Raw genomic sequence first — 22746 nt, forward strand, 5'->3', positions numbered from 1 at the left:
TTGTCTAAAGCCCCTACCCCGTACAAATACAAACTGGTATATTTGAACAAAAAAGCTCCTACAAAAAAAGTTTGACTAATCAATTCCTAGTTCTGAGGATAACTTTAAAACAAATGCATGTGGTGGCATATACTTGCGTTTACGGCCGTGAGCAAATCCACACTTCTATTCTATAACCCACACATACAATATACGCATGTTTTATAAAAGACATCTCTACCTGCAACGTATGTGCGTATGTAAGCTTATGTGTGAATACATGCAATGCACTGAAAAAACATACATCAATGCAGTGAACACATGGACTTTTCCTACCTATTTTAAAAATACAAGCACTTATGTTTTACATCCAAAAATAAAATGGGATTTAAGCAGGCAAGCTGGTATGTCAAGGAAATTACCAGTTTTAATTAGTTCACCACTTTGCCCAGTCCTCCAGGTAACAGAGACCCTCCTGGTTCTTCAGCCTGAATACCCCCCAATTAATGTAGATCGCCCATCCAGTCAGTACTACGCAATAAACAAGTTTAATATCATTTATGCCAGATAATTAGCAAGCGTAAAATTACGCGATTAAACCGGCAAATTACGTGCGTATCTTAAAATAGCAACTTACAAACAAATGTTGGCCCCATCATAGAATGCCCCAAACCACCCTTTTTTTTTTTACACGCACATATACGTGGGCGTGAAAGTGTGGGTGTGTGTATATATTTTGGATTTTTATAATGGAATACGCGAGTACAGGTTACTTGTACACATACAGTATGAGCAAAATTTTTTTTTAACACTTAATCTTTTGAATATTCACCCCTCTGGTTTTAACGGTCTTACCTCCAATTTATGTGAAAGCAGAACAATGGCTGAATGTCTTACCTCCTTGCCTGCATGGTCTCTACAATGTAGAATGTAGCAACTGTTAGCCCCTTGAAAAGAATATCACCAGTTACTAAGGGCAACATTTGGGTCATATCATGAATTATCAGACAGAAATACCACATTAAAAAAAATAAATAAATCCTGACTTACAGTGATCAGTACCAGCAGTCCCTGTATGGCTGCAGCCCACTCAAACTGCAACTTTTCATTTAAGAATCCACCAAGTGTAGGTCCAAAAAATGATCTAACAATGAAAAAAAAAAAGGCTTATGAAGAAATACACAAAGACAAAAAAGATATACTTTAATATCTATAGCAAGTGTTTTAGAATTTTTGTGGAGATTCTTTTGTTAAAAAAAATCCCCCAAAACCCAAACCTAAGTATTTAAAACCCAAACATTAATGGACATGGGAGGCCGGTTGTCTTTGGACAGCAGCCTTGCTAGTTTGGGTGGCTGTGTGGCTGGTAAGATACAGGAGGGGGCCTAAATGTCAAATTAAGCGAGGGACTGTTAGAATCAAAGAGTAAAAACATGAAGCCTGGAATGGTCTCCCAGTGGAAGATGTGAAAGCCAACACTTAATGGAATTTGGACATGCTTGAGTTAAATTTGAAAGGCAGTGGTTGGAATAGGTTGAGCAACGCTGGTGTTGGCAGGGCCAGGGGGGGGTAGCTGGTACCAGCTTGATGGTGGATGGCCAGGTACCATCTGTCAAGAGCACTGGGATCTAGATGGCCAGATGTTTGGACTGCAGCCTTGCTGGCAGCCTGAATTATTGCAGGGCATGAAAGTGATGATTGGGGCTGCTGGATCCTCCTTATTCACCTCAGAAAGAAAGAGCAAATGCAATGTATCCAACGGCAGCTGAAGAAAGGAACTAAGTCCCATGAGCTGGAGGAATGCTGCCCATCTAAAGTTGAAATATGCTGCAATGAAAGGCCTGTTTAACCCCAACTACAAGGAGGGAAGTACGTAGGCTACATATTTTTCTCTCTGCTTTCAATTAGACTGTGGCTGAAATATATAAAGTGATAGGAGTAAATGGTCTTGCTAGAGCGCATGTTTGCACCTTCTGTTATTTTAAATAAATGTTTATGAAGAAAAGTTGACTCAAACGCTTAAATTAAGAATCTGGAGAATACATTCAGCTTTTGATAAGGAAAAACAAAACAAAACTATTGTTGCATTGACTTCCCTGCAGTCCCCATATGTCCTCTCTCTATCTTTGGAGCTTAGGGCACACCACTCCATGCTGAAGGTAAAGTGCGCTATCAAACCCACTTAATTTGCCAAGAATATATCCGAACTGCCAGCCGTAGAGCATGATTGCTTATAAGATAAAGCTTCTTATCCAAGGCAGGATTTGTCTCTCTCCTCAGATGAGCACACAAACCCCCCTATTTAGTTAATACTCAGCACGCCTCCCTTCCCATGACAAATCACAGAGCTTGTAGTTAATCCAAATAGCTACTAACAGGATTGTTGCCCAAATATCTAGCCCGCTAGGTCCTCATGGCTTTTCCAAATGCCACTTTCTGCCACCACTGACCAGCTGCAGCAACTTGTTAGACACAAGGGACCTGATTTTCAAAAGGTGTTACACATGTAAATGAGCTTTTGAAAATCCACCAGGGATTGTACACCTAGGACGACATGTATTTTTATACACACATTAAAAAAAAAAAAAAAAAAAAAAAAAGTGTTTTGGGCGGTAGAGTTGGGGGAAGAGAAATCATTTATGCATATCCTTTTGATTTTCAGAAGTACTTTTGTAAACGTATGCTTGCTCCAGAGCAGGAATAAAAATGTTCCTAATTTTCACAGCAGGCTTTATGTGCTCAAGTCAGTTGTGAAAATATGTGCTTAAGGCAGGGTGTACTCGCAGACGTTTGGCCTATGTGCAGAGTTATGAAATTACCCTCAAGGAGCATATAGCCTGCAAGTCCCAGCTACATGCAAATCTAATCTGTAGGTTTTTGCTAGGCTTTCTAGTTATTACCCACTTTGACATTCATGCTAGCAACCGCAACACTTGCTGTTAGATCGTTTCCATAGAACATGTTAACCATATACCAACAGGTCGTGCTTCTGGCTCTCCACTTTTTTGTAATACCACAGATCAGTCCAGACAAATGTGTTTTGCATCCCTACCAGCAGATGGAGGCAGAGAACAAAACTTTGAGGCATTGCTACATAACTGAGTGTGCTACTTGCAGTCTCCTCAGTACTGACCTGTACCCAAACCAAAGATTAGAACCTAAAACCCTCTCCAAGGTGAACAGGTAAAGCAGCAGGGCTGGAACCCCCACACTGGGGCCTCTCACCTCCAGAAACCCAAAAAACATATGTACAAACGGCAAAAAACTTTGGAATATATTACATCGACTATCAGGAAATGCAATCTTTCGGCAGCACAGGCCTCTCCCTTCTCCCGTCATCCCACTGGGTGTGCCGCCCTGTGCAACTGCAGGGTTTGCACACCCGGTGGCGCTGAGCATGCATTTGAAGCTATAGGACTTTCTAATTGAAGGTTTCTTGGCCAAAATCACTTTTTGCACATCTTTTGGAAGATATGAAACTCATGTTCATCATCTATGCCAGATTAGGATGGTAATCTCTGCTCTCCTCCCACATGATGAGACATGGGGAAGTTTCCAGTGGAATTTGAGACTGTGTGGGTACTACATGTGCCTTGGCCACACTGAAGCAATGAGGATTAAACTTGCATGATCCCGAAACACCTTCTGGTCTGTCCTTACAATCAATTGAATTGATGCATATGCATACAGAAGATGGATATTTCAGTTTTGAAGAAAAGCATTGCAAGCTAAATTATATTTGATTGGAAGCATGGAGCAAAACCCTGTGGCTTTCATGTTTTCAAAAGTAAACAAGTTGGTTATCAGTTGACTTGAGGTCAAATAACTTGTCTGACACTTGTGGATCTAAAAGACCATTCATGGAGAACAACTCTAAGGAGAGAGAGCGGGGAGAGGGGGAGCGAGAGAGCAGGGAGAGAGGAGAGGGGGAGCAAGAAAGAGACTGGTTGGGGAGATAAATGGTGTGTGAGACAGAATCTGGTCCTGAGGGTGTGACTGATGTGTGTGTGAGAGACAGACTGGTTGTGGTCCTTAAGGAAGAGGACTGTGAGGACAGAGCTTCAGCAGCCCTTGCTGCTTCTGGTGAGTGCTATTGGCCTGCAAGGGAATGGAGTAGGAGAGTTGCTGGAGAGGGTAAGTAAAGGTGGCTTTTTAAGTTCATTTTTCTTGACTGACTGCCATTTTAATTATTGGGGATTATTTTTTGATGTGTCTGCTGTTTTGAAATATTTTACTGGTGTTTGGAGAATTTTTAATAATTTAAGAGTTTGTATTTGTTAAATGTTTCAGAACAGCTGATGAACAAAACATCTATTAGTAAAGTTTTACAATTATTTCTGTGTGGGAACCTATAGCAGGCTGGCTTGTTCTATTTTCCTAACTGGAGGTGCATTGGTGTTTAGGGCCTGGTTTAATATTTGTAGCGTTGCGCTTTTATAGGTAGGGTTTTTACCGTCTGAGCGCATTCCATAATGCAGGTATAACTTTGTGCGGAATAGTTTTGTGTGCATTAGTGCAGATCCTGGGACTGTTATGTTCTATATTGGTTTCCATTGCTTCAGGTTTGCACTGCATGCAGTGGCTTTTTTTGGGTTTCCATTCCATTTTCTGTCTCCATATTTGTAATTTGTGATCTTATGATGCTTGAAGATTAGTTCCGGGCATGTATGTTTGACCGAGGAAGTATTTCTAGTATGGCTAGTAAAATATTTCACTTTCCCCTAGATTCATCATATATATATATATTTCTCTTTTTGTAAATGAGATACAAATTTTCAAGCATGCAAGTTCAGTCTACCAAGTACCTACCCGACAGACCACATTGCATTGAAAAGTCCGGATATTACACCCAGGGTACTCAACCCTTCTTCAAACCCATTTTTGCTGTAAATGCAAGACAGCACAATTCTTAGTTTAAAAACAAATAAGGAAGTTAAACATTAAACATCCCCTCCTTTCTTATACTTCTGTAAAAACACAGAGCTGTTCTTAGGCAGTAAATCATTTGTACATTAGAGATTTTTAAATAGAAAACAAACATATAGAGATGGATGATACGTAGAATCAAGGGATATCAGGATGTCACATGGAGAAATTACTTTTTGCAGCATGCTGCGTTAAAAGATCACGTGCTTGCAAAAAAACAAAAAAAGCGTGTTGAACAGAACAAGGTTTTAAAAATGATAAAATAAAACAGAGAGCAGAGTACTTACTATACGCATTCCAGCAATTCAGGGTAGATTGGGATTGCAGACAGCCCAAGGCAAAAGCCATTCAATACCAATATTAGAACAAATATCCAGAGCTGACTGCAAAATCAAAAATCACAAAAATGCTTTTAAATTAAAAAAAAATACAGAAGAATAGCTGTCAAAGTCATTTACGCACATCAGCTAGCTGCCTGAGAACTGCTGTCGCTCAATACAGCTGGAAGTACACATGGTGCTCCACAGTGTGGGCAATTTTATCCGGATTTAATGGAAATGTCTTCTTGATGGCAGGATCGGAATATAATGCGCGTAGACCGCATCAAAAAGTCTACACATGCTTTGCATAGAAAAATATACCTGCACAAAAGGCAAGTACAAAAGTCGCTGCGTATTTTGCATGAATAGTAGGTTTCTTTTCGAAACCTGAAACAAAGTCCTTGGGTAGAAAGAACCTGCAGAATTTGTCCCAAAGCAGAGAAATCTGAAAGTTGGTCCTCATGCGACAGCTTCTAAAGGAACAAAAAGGGAGAAGGAGCAACATTTCATTGTCCTTCAAATTAAAACCAGATCTTAAATGGATAAAAAGCTTTTAAAACTATTTTCTTGGATAAGAGAAACAAAAACATATGAAAAGTCCAAAATTAAAAACTTTCCTTCAAATAGGACCTGATGGCTGATGGAGTTTACCCAAGAAGACTTCTAAAGAAGAGACCTGTGAGGTCCAGAAAATTCCTGTAAATATCTTTAAAAAGGTGCCACCACCTACAATGACTCCAGTTTTTTCTAGGAGTTACACACGGCTACTAGAACTCAACAACTAAATGCATTCTATGTTTTCAGATTCCAAATGATTTAAATGAAGGCATTTGAAACATTTAGGATAATGTTAAATAGAGATTATACTGTACTTGCAGGGAAATATAAAAATTTATAGTGAACAAGGGCCTGCTTCATCCAGGTATTTTCTCATTAACAGGAATAAAAGGTTAGCAAAAAAAAAAAAAAAGTACACATATAAAATAATGCATTTTTATTGAATACGTTTCTTCAGTCATTTTAGGGACTTGACATTCCCTTCCTCAGGTCCTAAAACAGAATGAGCAAATGACGACATTTTTGCATGAAAAGAAAAAAGTGAATCTTAAAATGCATATAAAATGAAAAAGAGAAACGGATGGGGGAGATAGGTGGAGTTAATGCGAGTGATTGAAAGGTGACAGAGTAGAATTTTCTGGCCGACAGTGAATTAACACACCTAGTTCTCTGTTGAGTCCTCTCATCCATTCTGAAATGTGTCCACTCATTTTAATCACCAAATAGTTTACATTCCTGGATTGTTCTGAATTTACTTTTTAGTATTCTGATCATAAAAAAGGTCATTGATGCAGTGATCTTGTCTTGAAAAAGTACCGACCCACAGAGGTGTTGCTGTGGTCTCTCTTAGAATGGGAGAAATGTTTTAAGAAGTAGGACCCTAGAGCCCCGTGCTTCCATTGGATATCCCAAAATTTGTGTTTTAAATAGTAATGCTAGTTGTGTTGGACCCAATGCCGGTGCAAGGATGTCCAGCTGCCCTAGGCAGTGATCTTTCCCCTCTTTCTCCCCCCCCCCCCCCAATTGCACTATCAGCAATCTGCACAACTTCTTTATTTTTCAAACATGGTGCCCTCGTGTCATTCTACAGACCCTGCCCCATTCTGGTGCTCCAGGCGGCTGCCTAGTCCAACTAATACGTCCCCCGCCAGCCCTGGTTGGACCTACCATTCTACAATCCCGATTTCCATGTTTCTTTATACATCTCCTACAGAGATGAACATTTGTATTATGAGTAGTAGATAAGATAATGTCCACAGATTATAAATATCTGATTCATCTCTAATAGCTACTAAACAAAAAAAAGTCTCCAAAATTAACCATAATACCTTCTAATGTGAAATATAGGAGCAGGTCCAAGCAGAAAAAAGCATACAGCTGTTCCCAGAATCCCAATGATCAACAACCATTTTCTTAATTTCTATTATAAAGAAAAGAACACATTAAAACAAAATTCAGCAAGATAATAAATATTAAGTCTAACAAAAACCGTAAGGGATATGGTCAGTGTTGATAAAACTCTGATAATCTCTAATATAAAAACTGGTATTGGCTAGTGTCTGTCGTCATCTATTTAGTTAAGTCTTAGGACTTGATTCTCACAAGTTCTCTCTTATGGCTGAATGGAAAATGGAGTATGCAACTTGTATGATCAAGGATTTCAATAATAGTATTTAATTATAAAATGGAAATGAGGCATAACCTGACCTTTTATCCAGTTGACACAAAGATGGAATGAGCAACACTTGTTTTATTTACTGGTATGTGGTCTTAAGGCAGAAAATATTTTGAGGCCATATCATATTTAGAACAGCCAGATTTGAAGAAAGAGTACCTTCCTAATGCCCCTTACCCCATTGTTTGCAGATGTGTACACTTGTTTGTGACTGTCACATCTGTATACAGCAGCTCAGTAAATCCAGTACAGCTACATTGCAAATAGAGGGAAAATATGCCAATGTGTTCAGATGATATAGGCCACTGCCTCAGCAAGACAAATCTGAAAATATATATATTTTTGATGTCTTATTCAAATGGACATTCTTTTTATATTGTAAATGCGTCCCAGGTTTGTTCTATATTGTGTATAGATATGAATGCATGCTATCCTAAGCAACTTGTAATTAACAATGCAGCTTCAGAGTTGTAGAATGGTACTTGTGAAAGAAAATGTTCCTCTTTGATAACATGAATTGATAAGTTAGTGAGGGCAAGCAAAAGTAGATTAAACAAAAAGTGGTTTACTTTTTTTTGCAATATATATATTTATTCAATATATATATTTATCTATTGCAGATATTTCTTGGCAAGAATTGAATTATATATTTTGTTCTATCCAACTGCAGTATATATATTTTTAGTTTAGTTCTTCTCACATCCTCAGCATTGCTTCCTTTGGAGTTGGTTTGTAAAAATTATTTTTACCATATATTAAATGAGGCAAGATGCTAACTGAAATGTGGTTTCTTCCCTTTGCTTTGAACCCAGTTCCCTATGTCAGGACAGTTAACTGCATTATAGGAAAAGATAGGGAGAGTCACATATTGTAATGAATCTGATAATTGATTTTGAGAATGGGAAGCAGTCTAAAAAGATGGAGTTTATGCAACTCTCAGTCACTGTGAGCTACAATATAGAAAAAGTTGCTTACCTATAACAGGTGTTCTCTGAGGACAGCAGGGTGTCAGTCCTCATCTGATAGAGCTAGTCATGGAACTTTGATCTCAAAGAATCTAGAGCTTTCAGCATGCTCTACTGAGCACGTGCAGCTGTAGTTATTTCCCTGTCATCTAGGCAGAGCCCCTCAATCCATGATATAGCTAAATACATGCAGAATCAGTTCACAGGAAAGGCGGGCAGAGAACACTTATTACAGGTAAGCAACTCTGTTTTCTCAGACAAGAAGCAGGATGGCAGTCCTCACACATGAATGAATTCTTAGCTACAGGTTACAGAAGAGAATGTATGGGAAGAGCTAGGCAAACTGAAAGTGGCCAAGGCCATGGGACCGGGAGGAGATACACCCCAGGATACTGAGAGAACTCAGTTGTGCGGGCAGGTCCGTTGAAGGATCTGTTCAATAGATCCCTGGAAATGGGAATGGTGCCGCGGGATTGGAAAAAAAGAGAGGTGGTGGTGGTCCTGTTTCAGAAGAGCAGGAGCAGAGAGGAGGCCGGAAACTATAGGCTGGTTAGCCTCACCTCAGTGGTGGGAAAATTAATGGAGACTCTGCTGAAGGAAAGGATAGTGAACTATCCTACAATTCAGTGGGTTGCTGGACCAGAGGCAGCAGAGATTCACCAGAGGAAGGTTCTGTCAGACAAATGCGATTGATTTTTTGATTGGGTGACAAGAGAATTGGATCAAGGAAGAGCGCTAGATGTGATCTACTTGGATTTCAAACAAAGCTTTTGATACTGTCCCTCTATGCCTCCTCAATCTACACACAATACTCCATAATGACAATGCAAAATCAGGTTGGTAAAAATTTATGCAAATTAACTTAAAAAAAAAGATGAATAAAGCAAATACTAAAATATCACATTTACATAAGTATTCAGACCCTTTACTCAGTATTTGTTAAGGCACCTTTTGCAGCGATTGCAACCTCAAGTCTTCTTGGGTATGACACTACAATCTTGGCACACCTGGATTTTAGGGTTTTCTTCCATTCTTCTCTGCAGATCCTCTCAAGCTCTGTCAGGTTAGATGTGGAGAGTCAATGCACAGTTATTTTCAGCTCTCTCCAGAGATGTTCGATTGGGTTCAGGTTCAGGCTCTGGCTTGGCCATTCAAGGACATTCAGACTTATGCTGAAGGCACTACTGCATTGTCTTGGCTGTGTCTTAGGGTCACTGTCCTGTTGAAAGGTGAATCATTGACTCAGTCTGGAGGTCCAAAGCACTCTAGAGCAGGTTTCATCAAGGATCTCTCTGTATTTTGCTCCATTCATCTTTCAGTCGATGCTGACTAGTCTCCTAGTTCCTGCAGATGAAAAGCATTCCCTCAAGATAATGCTGCCACTATCATGCGTCATCATAGGGATGGTATTTGCTAGGTGATAAGAGGTGCCTGGTTTCCTCCAGACATGACGCTTGGCATTCAGGGCAAAGAGTTCAATCTTGTATTCATCAGACCACAGAATTTTGTTTCTCATGCGCAGAGAGTCCTTTAAATGCCTTTTGGCATAGTCCAAGCAGGCTGTCATGTGCCTTTTACTGAGGAGAGGCTTCCATCTGGCTACCATAAAGGCCCGATTGGTGGAGTGCTGCAGAGATGGTTGTCCTTTTGGAAGATTCTTCCATCTCCACAGCAGAACTCTGGAGCTCTATCAGAATGACCATCCCTGACCAAGGTTCTTCTCTCCCAAATGCTCAGTTTGGGTGGGTTGCCAGCTCTAGGAAGAGTCTTGGTGGTTTTGAGGCTACTGTGTTCTTCAGGATCTTCAATGCAACAGACATTTTTTGTACCCTTCCCCAGGTCTGTGCCTCCACACACTCCTGTCCGGAGTACTACAGATAATTCCTTCCACTTCATAGCTTTGAGTTTACTCTGACATGCACTGTCAACTGTGGGACCTTACATTGACAGGTGTGTGCCTCTCCAAATCATGTCCAATCAATTGAATTCACCACAAGTGGCCTCCAATCAAGTTGGAGAAACATCAAGTATAATCAATGGAAACAGGATCCACCTGAGCTCATCTCTTGAGTGTCATAGTAAAGGGTCTGAATACTTATATAATGGGATATATTGAGGGGAAAAATGAATATTATCCATTTTAAATAAGGCTGTAACATAACAAAATGTGACGGGGTCTGAATATTTTCTGAATGCCATGTATGCGCACACATAGAGAGTGGACCAGTTAAAACTCACTGTGCACCCTTAAGTCCTCCCAAACTAGAGCCTGAATTACTACAAGAGGTCTTACAGTTTCCATATACTACTGCTGCAAAGAGGACGATAAAACGCCTGGTCTCTATGAACTTCTTCCTTCTGGAGGTGGTCTTCCAAACCCCAGCTCCGCCCCCCCAACACTTTGGGCTTATTTTCAGGAAACATTTGAGTCCCCAAAGCCCTCCAGCCACTGGATCCCCACCAGAGGTCCCTGGTTCCGGCGACATGGCAGGAGGGAACATAAGAACATAAGAAAATGCCATACTGGGTCAGACCAAGGGTCCATCAAGCCCAGCATCCTGTTTCCAACAGTGGCCAATCCAGGTCACAAGAACCTGGCAAGTACCCAAAAACTAAGTCTATTCCATGTTACCATTGCTAATGGCAGTGGCTATTCTCTAAGTGAACTTAATAGCAGGTAATGGACTTCTCCTCCAAGAACTTATCCAATCCTTTTTTAAACACAGCTATACTAACTGCACTAACCACATCCTCTGGCAACAAATTCCAGAGTTTAATTGTGCGTTGAGTAAAAAAGAACTTTCTCCGATTAGTTTTAAATGTGCCACATGCTAACTTCATGGAGTGCCCCCTAGTCTTTCTATTATCCGAATTCCCCCTCTGCCTCATGGCCTGTGCGGCAGTTCTGAAGGAGGATAAAATGTCCTCCGTTCGGGGAGGAAGTGACATCATTGGTGAATATGGAAGCTTGACTCGTGAGCTCCCGACGCAGTCTTGCTAATTTACTGTAATTGGAACTTTATTCAACCCAATCTTTCAAGGCTGAACCTGGACCAGTTGTCTGAAACCACCACTATGACCTCCAAGCACAAGAACATTGATTTTCGCCACTTCTCTTATTGCAAAGAGGGAGAGAATGCGGCCAAGAAGAAGGTGCATGCGACCTCCAAGAAGGCGCCATAGCACAGATTCTAGAGAAGGTTCTGTTGAATACTAATTCCTCAGCTCACCCGGATTCTGAGCTGCCCATGAGATCTGAATTTCGGGAGTGGTTTGCCAGCTTATGCAAAGATATAAAAGCCTACCGCCAAGCAATGCTATAGCATATGGACGAGATTCGGGAAGAGCTGGCATCATTAGGCCATAGAGTAGACTATTTAGACACTAGGCTCGACTGCCAAGTTGAATTATCCAAAAATATGCAGTCAACATGTGCCGACCTACAAGAGGATAAACAACTGAAGGTGAAACTAGCCGACCTGGAAAACAGAGCATGCAGAAGTAACTTATGATTCTGGGGATTCAAAGAGTGTCCAGGTAGTGAAAACTGCAAGGAAATCACTCAGTTCTGTCAGTTCTTACTATCTACATCTAATTCCAAGGGTGGCTCCAACTTCCCCAATATTCAACTTGATAGAGCTCAACAGGCTCTGCATGCACTGATGGCTAACCGAAGCAGAGACATAGTGGTTTGTTTCCATAACTTCTCTGTAAAGGCAATGATAGCCCAGGCAGCCAAAATGCAAAATACCTGGCACTGGAAGGATCAGGATATTTCAGTTTTTGCTGATCTCTCTTAAGCCACCCTCCAAAATCATCAGGAGCTAAGAGAAGTCACAATGTTCTTAAGATGAGAAAACATTAAATATAGATGTCTCCATCCATTTGGACTTTTCATTTTCTATAGAGGGAAAGTCATACAAGATACAATCTCCCTCCAAAGCACTGCCAATTCTATCGTCGCGTGGATTCACAAGCTCATTGAACCCTCCCATGCCAGCTAAACAATCTATTCTGAGATCAGATTTACCAACATGGCAATGGACTGGAAAACGTAATAGAAGCTTCGCTGACATTCGGGTGGCTCTCTACCTAGTCAAGGTCTCACCTGACTCTCAACTGCCTTATTGAGTGACATTCTCAATTAGTGGTATTCCTTTAAAGATCACTTAAAAGATGTTCACAGCTTAATCATTTTGATATATGGTTTCTAGCCTTTTTGCTCTTAATATGTTCTTTTTTTCTTTTTCACTAGTGGTGATATATGAGCTTTATGTTTATTGCAATGAGGCTGTGTTGAGACTCTTCTTCGTCTCTGATGGCAACTCCTCCCTGGAAGGGAGATGTTATGGCCTGCAAGGAGGTTTTTGCAGGCCAGATCCAATTATGGGGGGGCATGTACGTCCCAGGCTGGGTTATTGTTGCATACTGGTTATTATAGGCTTATTCGCTGAATGACCTGTCTTATCAGAAGGTGCTGTCACTGAACGTTGTTTTCTGTATATTTTTACCCTCCAGATGGTTCTCTATTTGGCTCTGTTGGTTTTTATGTTGCCTCAGCTCTTCTTGGCTTCTCTTTTCTCCTTTTTCTTTTCCTAAGGGTTTGAGATCCTTGGCAACCATATAAAGCCTATCTAATTACTACACTTATGACAGTCGAATGCCTTCTTTTCGTATAAACATCAATCAATGCCAAGGGCCTCAACTCCCCCCAAGAGAGGAGCTTTTTATTTAGAGAGCTGGGTTTAAACAGGTCTGAGATAACATTTGTTCAGGAGACTCTCCTCTCACAAAGATATGAACATCTTTTGCATTCACCTAGATTCTCTCAACAATATTTTGCCCCTAGCAGCAAATCTGCAAAATACTCTGGCGTATGTATGCTGTTCTCTAAAGATTTTATTTGCGAATGCACCCTTTGTGTCTCAGACCCAATGGGCAAATATCTTCTCTTACAAATAGGGGTGAACGGTTCCACATACACCCTGGTTAATATCTATGCCCCCAACAAGAAGCAAGCCATATTCTTCCAGAAACTGCATTAAATCATTCTCATTATAGGAGGAGACTTCAATGTAGTTCTCTCTCATACCTTAGACACTTCAAAAGGCCACTCCTATTTAGCAAAGGTCCATAAAGATGCCATGAGAGACCTTATGGAAGATTTACAATTAGTTGATATCTGGCGGATTCGCTTTCCTATTTCTCGCCCCTACACTTTTTATTCAACTCATGACTCTTATTCTAGAATAGATTACCTGTTAGTTGATAAGTCCTTAACTCACATAGTTATGAAAGTAGAAGTGGGAATTATTTCATGGCCTGACCATGCCCCTATATCTATTGACATCAATCCTGATAGCTATGATACAGGGAAATGTTTCTGATGCCTAAATGATTCCCTATTCCAAGATATGGCATATCACCTCTGGTATACAAGAATTTTTTCAAAAAGATAATTCTGTCACTTCCCGTGTCACTATATGGGATTGTTTTAAAGCATTTATATGTGATTTAAATCCCCTTCTTCCTTCTTGAAAAAGCAGGAAGCAGCAACATGTGTTAAGATCAGTATATTATGGCGAAGTTTATCAAAAGAACACTCCCTTAATAGATCTATGAAAACTTATTTCCAACTTATTAAAGTAAGGGAGGATCTACATCGAGTAGAATCCAAGCGAAAAGCCCATTCTATGGAATTAGCCCAGCAGGTGTATTTTGAGGAAGGAGAAAAAGCAGGGAAATTGCTTGCTAACAAATTGAAAAAGACCACTTCTCAAAAACCTATACTAAAAATTAAAAATGAGGCTGGTCAGATTCTCTCCACAAATGCTGACATCAGGCAGCAATTTCTTAAATTCTATCAGACATTTTACTCTTCGAAAGCCATTGAGGTCTACCTGAATACTTTCACACTACCCCATCTAACCTTAGAAATGAGAGAATCATTAGATGCTAAGATCACCACTCCCAAGTTTTTAGCAACCATTAAAAATGTAAAGGTAGGCAAAGCACCAGGCCCAATTTACCCCATATCTAGTAACCCACGTTCAAAAATTATTTTCTCCGTTCTGGAGGTTTTTACTCCCCGACTAACTTAGCAGGCATTACCATTGCCAAACCCTGCTCTCTGTGGCTCTTACAGACCCATCTCCTTGATTAATCTTGACTTGAAACTACTTGCCAAAGTACTGGCTGACCGTTTTAACCATTTTCTCTCTCAAATTAGACATCCAGATCAGGCAGGTTTTATTCCCACTAGAATGGCTAGTGACAATGTCTGTAAAAATTTTAATATAAATTTGGAGAGCGCATAAGGAACATGCATAAGAAAATGCCATACTGGGTCAGACCAAGGGTCCATCAAGCCCAGCATCCTGTTTCCAACAGTGGCCAATCCAGGCCATAAGAACCTGGCAAGTACCCAAAAACTAAGTCTATTCCATGTAACCATTGCTAATGGCAGTGGCTATTCTCTAAGTGAACTTAATAGCAGGTAATGGACTTCTCCTCCAAGAACTTATCCAATCCTTTTTTGAACCCAGCTACACTAACTGCACTAACCACATCTTCTGGCAACAAATTCCAGAGTTTAATTGTGCACTGAGTGAAAAAGAATTTTCTCCGATTAGTTTTAAATGTGCCCCATGCTAACTTCATGGAGTGCCCCCTAGTCTTTCTACTATCCGAAAGAGTAAATAACAGATTCACATCTACCCGTTCTAGACCTCTCATGATTTTAAACACCTCTATCATATCCCCCCTCAGCCGTCTCTTCTCCAAGCTGAAAAGTCCTAACCTCTTTAGTCTTTCCTCATAGGGGAGCTGTTCCATTCCCCTTATTTTGGTAGCCCTTCTCTGTACCTTCTCCATCACAACTATATCTTTTTTGATAACAGTATTCAAGGTGCGGTCTCACCATAAAGCGATACAGAGGCATTATGACATTTTCCGTTTTATTCACCATTCCCTTTCTAATAATTCCCAACATCCTGTTTGTTTTTTTGACTGCTGCAGCACACTGAGCCGACGATTTCAATGTGTTATCCACAAAGCTATTGATGCCAAAGAGTCATTAGACATAAGAATGGCCAGTGAACTGTTTTCTACTCTGAATGCAATGGGGTTTGGTTCCTCTTTTCAAAAGTGGCTACATGCTATTTATAATAACCCCAAAGCCTGTTTAGAAATTTATGGAGGGTATTCTGATACTTTTAATGTTCAACAAGTTACCAGACAAGGTTGCCCCCTCTCACCTCTACTTTTTGCCATATTTCTTGAACCCTTAGCCATACCATAAGGAATAATCCTCTAATCTCTGTTTTCGATTAGGTTCTAAGTCCTTTAAATTGTTATTATTTGCAGATGATATTCTCTTTACCATTAGCAATCCTCACACATCTCTGTTAGCTATTGAGTTCGACTTGGCCTCCCTTTAGTGCTGTTTCCTGCTTTAAGACTAACTGGGAAAAGTCAGAGCTGCTAAATATTTCCTGCGATACTCAAAATCCTTTCTAAAGGCTCACCACCCTTTCAAATGGGCCCTTAAACTTAAATACTTGGGAGTTTATTTTGGCAAACACTTGAAGGGCCTTCAGCATCTAAATTACAAACCCCTGCTTGAGAGAATCAATCAAGATTTCGGAAAATGGTCACCTCCCTTTTACTTGGATGGATTTCCACAGTAAGAATGAATATACTACCTAGGTTTCTTTACCTATTTCAAACCCTTCCAATTCCATTATCTAATTCCACCTTGAGAACATGGCAAAAGAAGCTTCTCTACTTTATATGGAAACAGAAACCCCCCCAGGGTAGCTCACTCTGTTCTCTATCAAGCCAGAGCAGAGATGGCAGGATGGTTAGGCTTATATTCCTCTTTAGGAATATAAGCCTAACCTCTTTAGGTATTACACGGCCGCCCAGCTGCGATCTCTAATTGAATGGCACAATACTAATACAGTTAAATACTGGATACAGATAGAGCAGTCCTGGATGAGCAGCATGCCATTGAGAGCTACTATGTGGCAACCCCGCTGCTCCTGGCTTCATTGCCCCCAACATGGCTCCTACAGCTCGGCATACTTTGAATATTTGGGCCAGTTGGAAACATCTGCTAGTGGGTCCCACATCTTATTTCCAATCCCTAATGTCCCGTCCCCCCCATATCCTTAAGCATGGGGGGGAACATTAGGCTATGGAAATGAAAAGAAGATTATAAGTAAGATGTGGAAAGATGGTCATCAAAAGATGACCTGAAAATTAAATACGAACTTCCTCATTCTGAACTCTTTTCGTACCACCAGATCACGCATTTCATCACAGCTCTTCTAAAGAGTTCTCTATCTTCTGACAGATTTTTTTTTTGAAGGCAACTGCATGCAGGGCCGGCGGAAGCACTAGGCGAACTAGGCGGTCGCCTAGGGCGCCAGCTTCCCGGGGGCGGCACTGCCCCGGTAAAATTAAAAGAGCTGCATTAAGCTGCCGCCACCCCCCGATAAAAATAAAAGAGCCGCTGCCGGCAGCCCGCCCCAAAAGACCCATCTGACCTCCCCCAGCGGTTCGCGTGCTCCCGGTCTCTCCCTTCCCTGCTGCCGTTACCGCTGGGCTATCAGCACGTTCAAGCCCAGTGGGAACGGCAGCAGTGCAAAAAAAAAAAAAAAAAAAAAAAAAAGCTGTGGCATCCGTGGCTGCCCTTTTCTTCCTCCAGCCCCCCCCCCTGACCCGGAACAGGAAGTGATGCGCGGGAAGGAGAAGAGCGGTGCCGCATGAAAAAAATAGCGGCGACAGCAGCATCGGCCCCCGAGCAATTGAAGCAGCCAGTAATCGGGAAAGGAGTCAGCAGCATGAGCCTCCCGCGGCCGATGGAATTCTTCCTTTTTGGCCTGCGGGGGCTGGAGGAGGAGGCTGCTGCAGTTACCATTTGTGCTGGGGTGGGGGGGAGGAAGTGAGTGAGAGAGAGAGAGAGAAGCAGCCAGCCTGCCTGTGTGTGATTGAGAGAATGTGTGTGTGATTGAGAGCCTGTGTGTAAGTGAGAGAATGTATTTGATCGAGAGCATGTGTGTGTGATTGAGAGAAACTGGTCAGAGAGCTGATGTATGTGTATATGTGAGATACAATGAAAGTGACTGCTCAAGGAGATGACTGATGTGTGAGAGTGTGAGAGTCAGGGATGTGACTGGTGTGTGTGTGTGTGTGTGTGTGTGTGAAAGAGAAAAAGCATGGAAGTGAGAACTCTGGGTATGTGAGAAAGCATGGGAGTAAGAAGCCTGGTGTTGTGGGGGTGTATGTGAAAGAAAGCATTGGAGTGAGAAGCCAGATTATGTGAGAGAGAGCATGGGAGTGGGAAGCTGTGTGTGTGTGTGCATGTATGAGAGAGAGACTGGTTGGTAAGGTGACTGGTGTGTATGTGAATGTGAGAGAGAGAGAATGTGATTCAAGGAATGAGAAGCCTGTGCACCTGGAGAGCGAGCATGGAAATGAGAGAGAGACTGGTGTATGTGTGTGTGTGTGTGTGTGTGTAACAGAGAGAAAGTGATTATGGGAATGAGAAGTCTGTGCATGTGAAGAGAGTGAGCATGGGAGTGAGAACCTGGGTGTGTGTGAGACACAGCATGGGAGGGAGAAGCCTGTATATGTAAGACAGAACAGGTGACTGGTATGTGTTTGTGTGTATGTGAGAGAGAGAAAGAAAGAAAGTGATTATGGGAATGAGAAGCCTGTGCATGTGAAGAGTGAGCATGGGAGTGAGAAAGCTGGGAGTGTGTGAGATACAGCATGGGAGTGAGAAGCCTGTATATCTGAAAGAGAACATGGGAGTGGGAAGCCTGTGTGTGTGTATGCATGAGAGAGATCAGGTGACTAGTGTGTGTGTTTGTGTATGTGTGTGAGAGAAAGAAAGTGATTATGGGAATGAGAAGCCTGTGCATGTGGAGAGAACAAGCATGAGAGAGAGACTGGTGAGTGTGTGTGAGAAAGAGAAAGTGATTATGAGAGTGAGAAGCCCATATATGTAAGTAGAACATGGAAGCCTGTGTGTGCGTATGGCATGAGAGAAACTGTTCAGGAAGGTGACTGGTGTGTTTGTCAAAGACTGTTTGGGAGATGATTGGTGTGTGAGAGACAGAAACTGGTCATGGGGGCATGACTGATATGGTGTGGGTGTGAGAGACATGGGCCTTAAGGAAGAGGACCATGAGTATAGAGCTTAGCCACTACTGCTGCTTCTGGTGTGTACTACAGTCTGCATGGAAGAGGAGTAAGAGACCTGCTGGAGGGGGTAAGTAAAGATGGCTTTTTAAGTTTATTTTTCTTGATTGACTGCCATTTTAATTATTTAATATTATGTGATGTGTCTGCTTTGTTTGAGCAACAAGTATAGCTTTGGTTTATGTTTATTTTATTTATTTTTATTTATTTATTTATAAAAGTTTCTATACCGTCGATAAGACAAATCATCTCAATGGTTTACATGGCATAAAAATGTCAAATAAGTGTTCTGTTATAAATACAGACTTTGTTATTTTCATTAATGCACAATGTAAGTTAATTGTGTGTGGAGGCGGGGGGGGGGGCGGCATAGCTGACGTTTCGCCTAGGGCGCCTAATACTCTTGCACCGGCCCTGACTGCATGCACCCCTATCTTATAAAGGGCTTGAACTCTTAAGATCTATATGTTATTCTATATGTTATTAAATGCATGTTTGAAGGACAAGCCTGCCCATGTAAGAGCCTAGGAACATGACCTAAATCTTATACAGTCAGATGAGGAATGGTCTCATTTTCCTAACGACCAAGTCCTCTGATATCCTTCTCCATAATTGAGAATAGTTATAAATTGCTTTATAGATGGCATTACACCCCTATAAAACTTCACAGGTTCTGTCAACCAGTTTGGTACGCTATGTTGGCAAGGCTGTCCTTCACCTGGAACTTTTATTCACATGTGGTGGGAAGGTCTTCATATTCAACCCATTTGGCAGCAGGTATCTGTAATTCTAGCCAAAATGGTTAAGGAATCCATTCAGTTATCTAAAGAATTGGCTCTTCTTAACCTTCTGGATTGTGCTCGAGACTCTAACGCCCAAAGGTTGATCCAAAATTCTGCATTGCTATGAGTATAGAGATTGCCCTGTTCTGGTAGCAGGACCATCTTCCGTCCATACAGGGAGTAATATCACGTCTGGACAGAGTCTGTACCATGAACAAAATTACCGCTCTAAAATACCATAGGATTGGTAAATTTAATCTAATCTGGGACCCATTTCTGATCTGAGGACAGTCTAACTAATCACAATTTTTACTGAGAGAGCGATTTGAGGTTATTAGTTTATTATTCTCAGACTTTATGCTAATTATCCTGACAATGCACAATAAAATACGTGATTTCAGCCTTATGTCTTGATTTGAACACTGCAGCAAGGGGGGGGGGGGGGGGGGGTTTCTGTATGTTATTATAAAAATTTGTTTGTTGTCCTAGGTATACACTTGTACACAATTTTTGGTACTTCATTATATTCTTATTGTTTGATGGACACCAATAAAAAAATTGCTAATTATTAAAAAAAAAAAAATGGCCTCTGTTCCTGCACTTAGCAGGAAAGCATCGCTGGCCGACCTCCGTGCTGGGGAGAGCCTCCCAGGCTCTCTGTGTCGGGAATGCTTGCTGCACTCCCTGAAGGGCCTTACCCAGCAGGAGAGGCATCGGGAGCACTGTCTGTCCTTGGACAGCCATGTCCATGCTTCTCCACATGCTGTGCAAGCCACCGTACGAGGAACGTCATTCGGTCCCGGGAACCCCAGAAGGCACCGCCGGGGGGGACGGGGGACACAAGCTCAGAGCCTAGTCTAGACCAGCGTGATAGCGTCGGGGAAAGTATACCATCCCACAGCAATTCCCTGCGACTGCCGGCGCTCAGCTCTCAAAAACAAAAGAAAGTTGTTTGGTTTTTTTTTAAAGAAATTCAAAGAATGAGAGGAGGCACTTCCCTTCTGAAGAATGGCCAAAGGCTCAAGTGGTCCTGCAGGGCAAGAGAACTGGCACCTCCAGGTTTCAGCCCTGCACAGAGATGAAGGACTGAGTAACAAAAAGGTTGCCGACCCCCTGCTCGCTCGCCTCAGGAACCAGGGGGAATGACCCTACCAGGATCTGGCAACCCCCTGGAAGGCTCTTGGAAGACTCTGATGAGAAGATCCCTTTTTTCTTTTTTCAGTCAGACTGCAGGCTTTGCACCTCCACCATCTGCTGGAGACAGAAATACTGAGTGACTGCAGGTTGCACCTCGGGTTCTGTGGCAGTGTCAGGAAAACTCTGTCTCCATCTGCTGGAGGGGAGGCAAAACCCAGGAGTCAGGATTGATCTGGGCACGTACAGGGAACTCTGCATTTTTTTGTTTTTTTTTTTTAGATTGAAACTTAAGCTGCTGGATTCTACACCATCCTCAAGCTTCATTAGATTCCCCCCTCATTTTTTTCACACCTTCCTAGCTGTCTATGCTGTTTCAAATTTTAACATCATCCACAAAAAGGGAAAAAAAAAAAGCAAACTTTTCCCAAAAATCCTTTTGTGATGTTGAAAATGTTGAAATTGGTTCAGGGACCTATTCCTGTGGCTTACCACTAGTAATGCCTCTCTCCTTGGAGTGAACTTCATTTACCACTACACTGACACGTTTCTGAGGTACAAACTGGTTGAGTGGAAGGTGACAAAGGTCTTGTTGAAATCCAAGTACACTATACCCAGCACTCTCCCCTAATCTAACTCTCTGGTCGCCTAAATAAAAATCAAGCAACAGATAGAGGAAAAGTGGAATTTCAATACAGAATCACACAAATACAAAGAACAGTCCAATTGCAAATTTAAATACCGCACTTGTGCAAAAAAAAGGAGAAAAAAGACCTGAGTTAACCACTAGAGTACCAGAACTATAGAGAAGTTGTCTTAATCATGGGTCAAAAAAAAACCTCCATCTTATATCAATTCAATGCATTGCGTGTATTCACACAAACTACATATGTTGCGGAGTAGATTTATAAAATACGCATATATCCTATGTGCATGTTATAAAATACTTGTGCAGATTCAGTCCCAGCCATGTACAAGCATATATGCTCTAGTGCACATTTGTTTGAAAGTTACCCTCTTAGACTAGACTAACTATACTCCATTTATAAAATATAAAACTCAATACTTTGCTTACAAATTATTACAAAAGGAAAGCAAATTTAGCAAGGGCAATACTTACTGGTTTTTTATCACTTAGAATGCCCAGCAGGGGTGAAGAAAGTGAATAGGACAAGGCTAAACCCAAGAACACCAGTCCCACATAACCGACAGGTAACTTAAACTGCAAAAATAAAAATAAAAGCATTGGATCAGTTCTTAGCAATTCTATATTGCAGAAGCTACTAAAATTCAGTACCTTTGTTTAAAGTTTAGGAATATAAGCTATTTTATTTTCTAAAAGACGTGTTTTCAAAAGTCATTTACCCATGTAAAAAAACAAACAAACAAAAACAAACAAAAAAACCAGACTCAGAAAATTGCTTCTCTTTAAATTTAGCTAAAAACATGTGTGATGTCAAGAGGGTTTCCTTAGCTTGCTTACCTTTAGAAGTGTTAAGGGGGGGCATCCCCAGGGACATGTACTGGGTAAGACTAGGTGTGCACCTACATTGCATTTTCAAATGTATGCCTGCTAATGCCCAGGCAAACTTAGCCTGCACAAAAAGCAGGTGCAAAGTCCAATTATCAATGGGCAATTTTCAAAGGGAAGTATGTGCTCGACTTTCCTTTTAAAAATGTGTAAAACTGCTCCCAAATGCTGACTAAATTCTCCACCTAATTTAAGATGATCTATCATGCAGTCATAATAGAACTGATAACATTTTTTATATGGAGAAAAAAAAAAGCCAAATGATCAACTGTATAAAATTATATTTCTTTTACCATTAAAATTGAATTTTATAAAAGTCGTATGGATGTAGGAAATTGAAGGAAAAGAAGATTAGTACTTTTTACACATCACTTACCATTCTTATCACAAAAAGGGACATGGTGGGGTCCAGGAAGCCCAAACATGAACTAAGAGAAAAGATAACAAGGCACAGAAATAACACCTTTGGAAGAGTAAACAGCTTCCAGAATAAGTCTTTTCCAGGAAGTGAATCTGTTTAGAAAGAAAAATGACAAAAGCAAAATTTTATTAATGCAAAAAAATCATTAACCTTTTACTGTCTTTGGTAATAATTTACAAAGTTGTTGCACACACACACACTTCATGTAGCTTTAAAAATGACACGCTCTTCAAAAGCCAGGAATTC

At 41.1% G+C, this 22746-nt stretch overlaps 1 protein-coding gene across 2 annotated transcripts in view; it reads right to left on the reverse strand.

The window, feature by feature from the left end:
* Window positions 1-22746, reverse strand: part of SLC18B1 (solute carrier family 18 member B1) — an 83798-nt gene that overhangs the window by 8543 nt on the left and 52509 nt on the right. For both annotated transcript variants that reach the window (XM_029596580.1, XM_029596581.1), the window contains exons 7-13: window positions 22456-22592; window positions 21669-21770; window positions 7112-7203; window positions 5193-5288; window positions 4789-4863; window positions 1030-1123; window positions 877-926 (exon numbers count right to left, since the gene is read on the reverse strand). In XM_029596580.1, coding sequence (XP_029452440.1) covers window positions 877-926; window positions 1030-1123; window positions 4789-4863; window positions 5193-5288; window positions 7112-7203; window positions 21669-21770; window positions 22456-22592 — 646 coding nt within the window. The remainder of the gene's footprint in view (window positions 1-876; window positions 927-1029; window positions 1124-4788; window positions 4864-5192; window positions 5289-7111; window positions 7204-21668; window positions 21771-22455; window positions 22593-22746) is intronic.

Source organism: Rhinatrema bivittatum, chromosome 3 (genome assembly GCF_901001135.1).
Source record: "Rhinatrema bivittatum chromosome 3, aRhiBiv1.1, whole genome shotgun sequence".
Classification (NCBI taxonomy): domain Eukaryota; kingdom Metazoa; phylum Chordata; class Amphibia; order Gymnophiona; family Rhinatrematidae; genus Rhinatrema; species Rhinatrema bivittatum.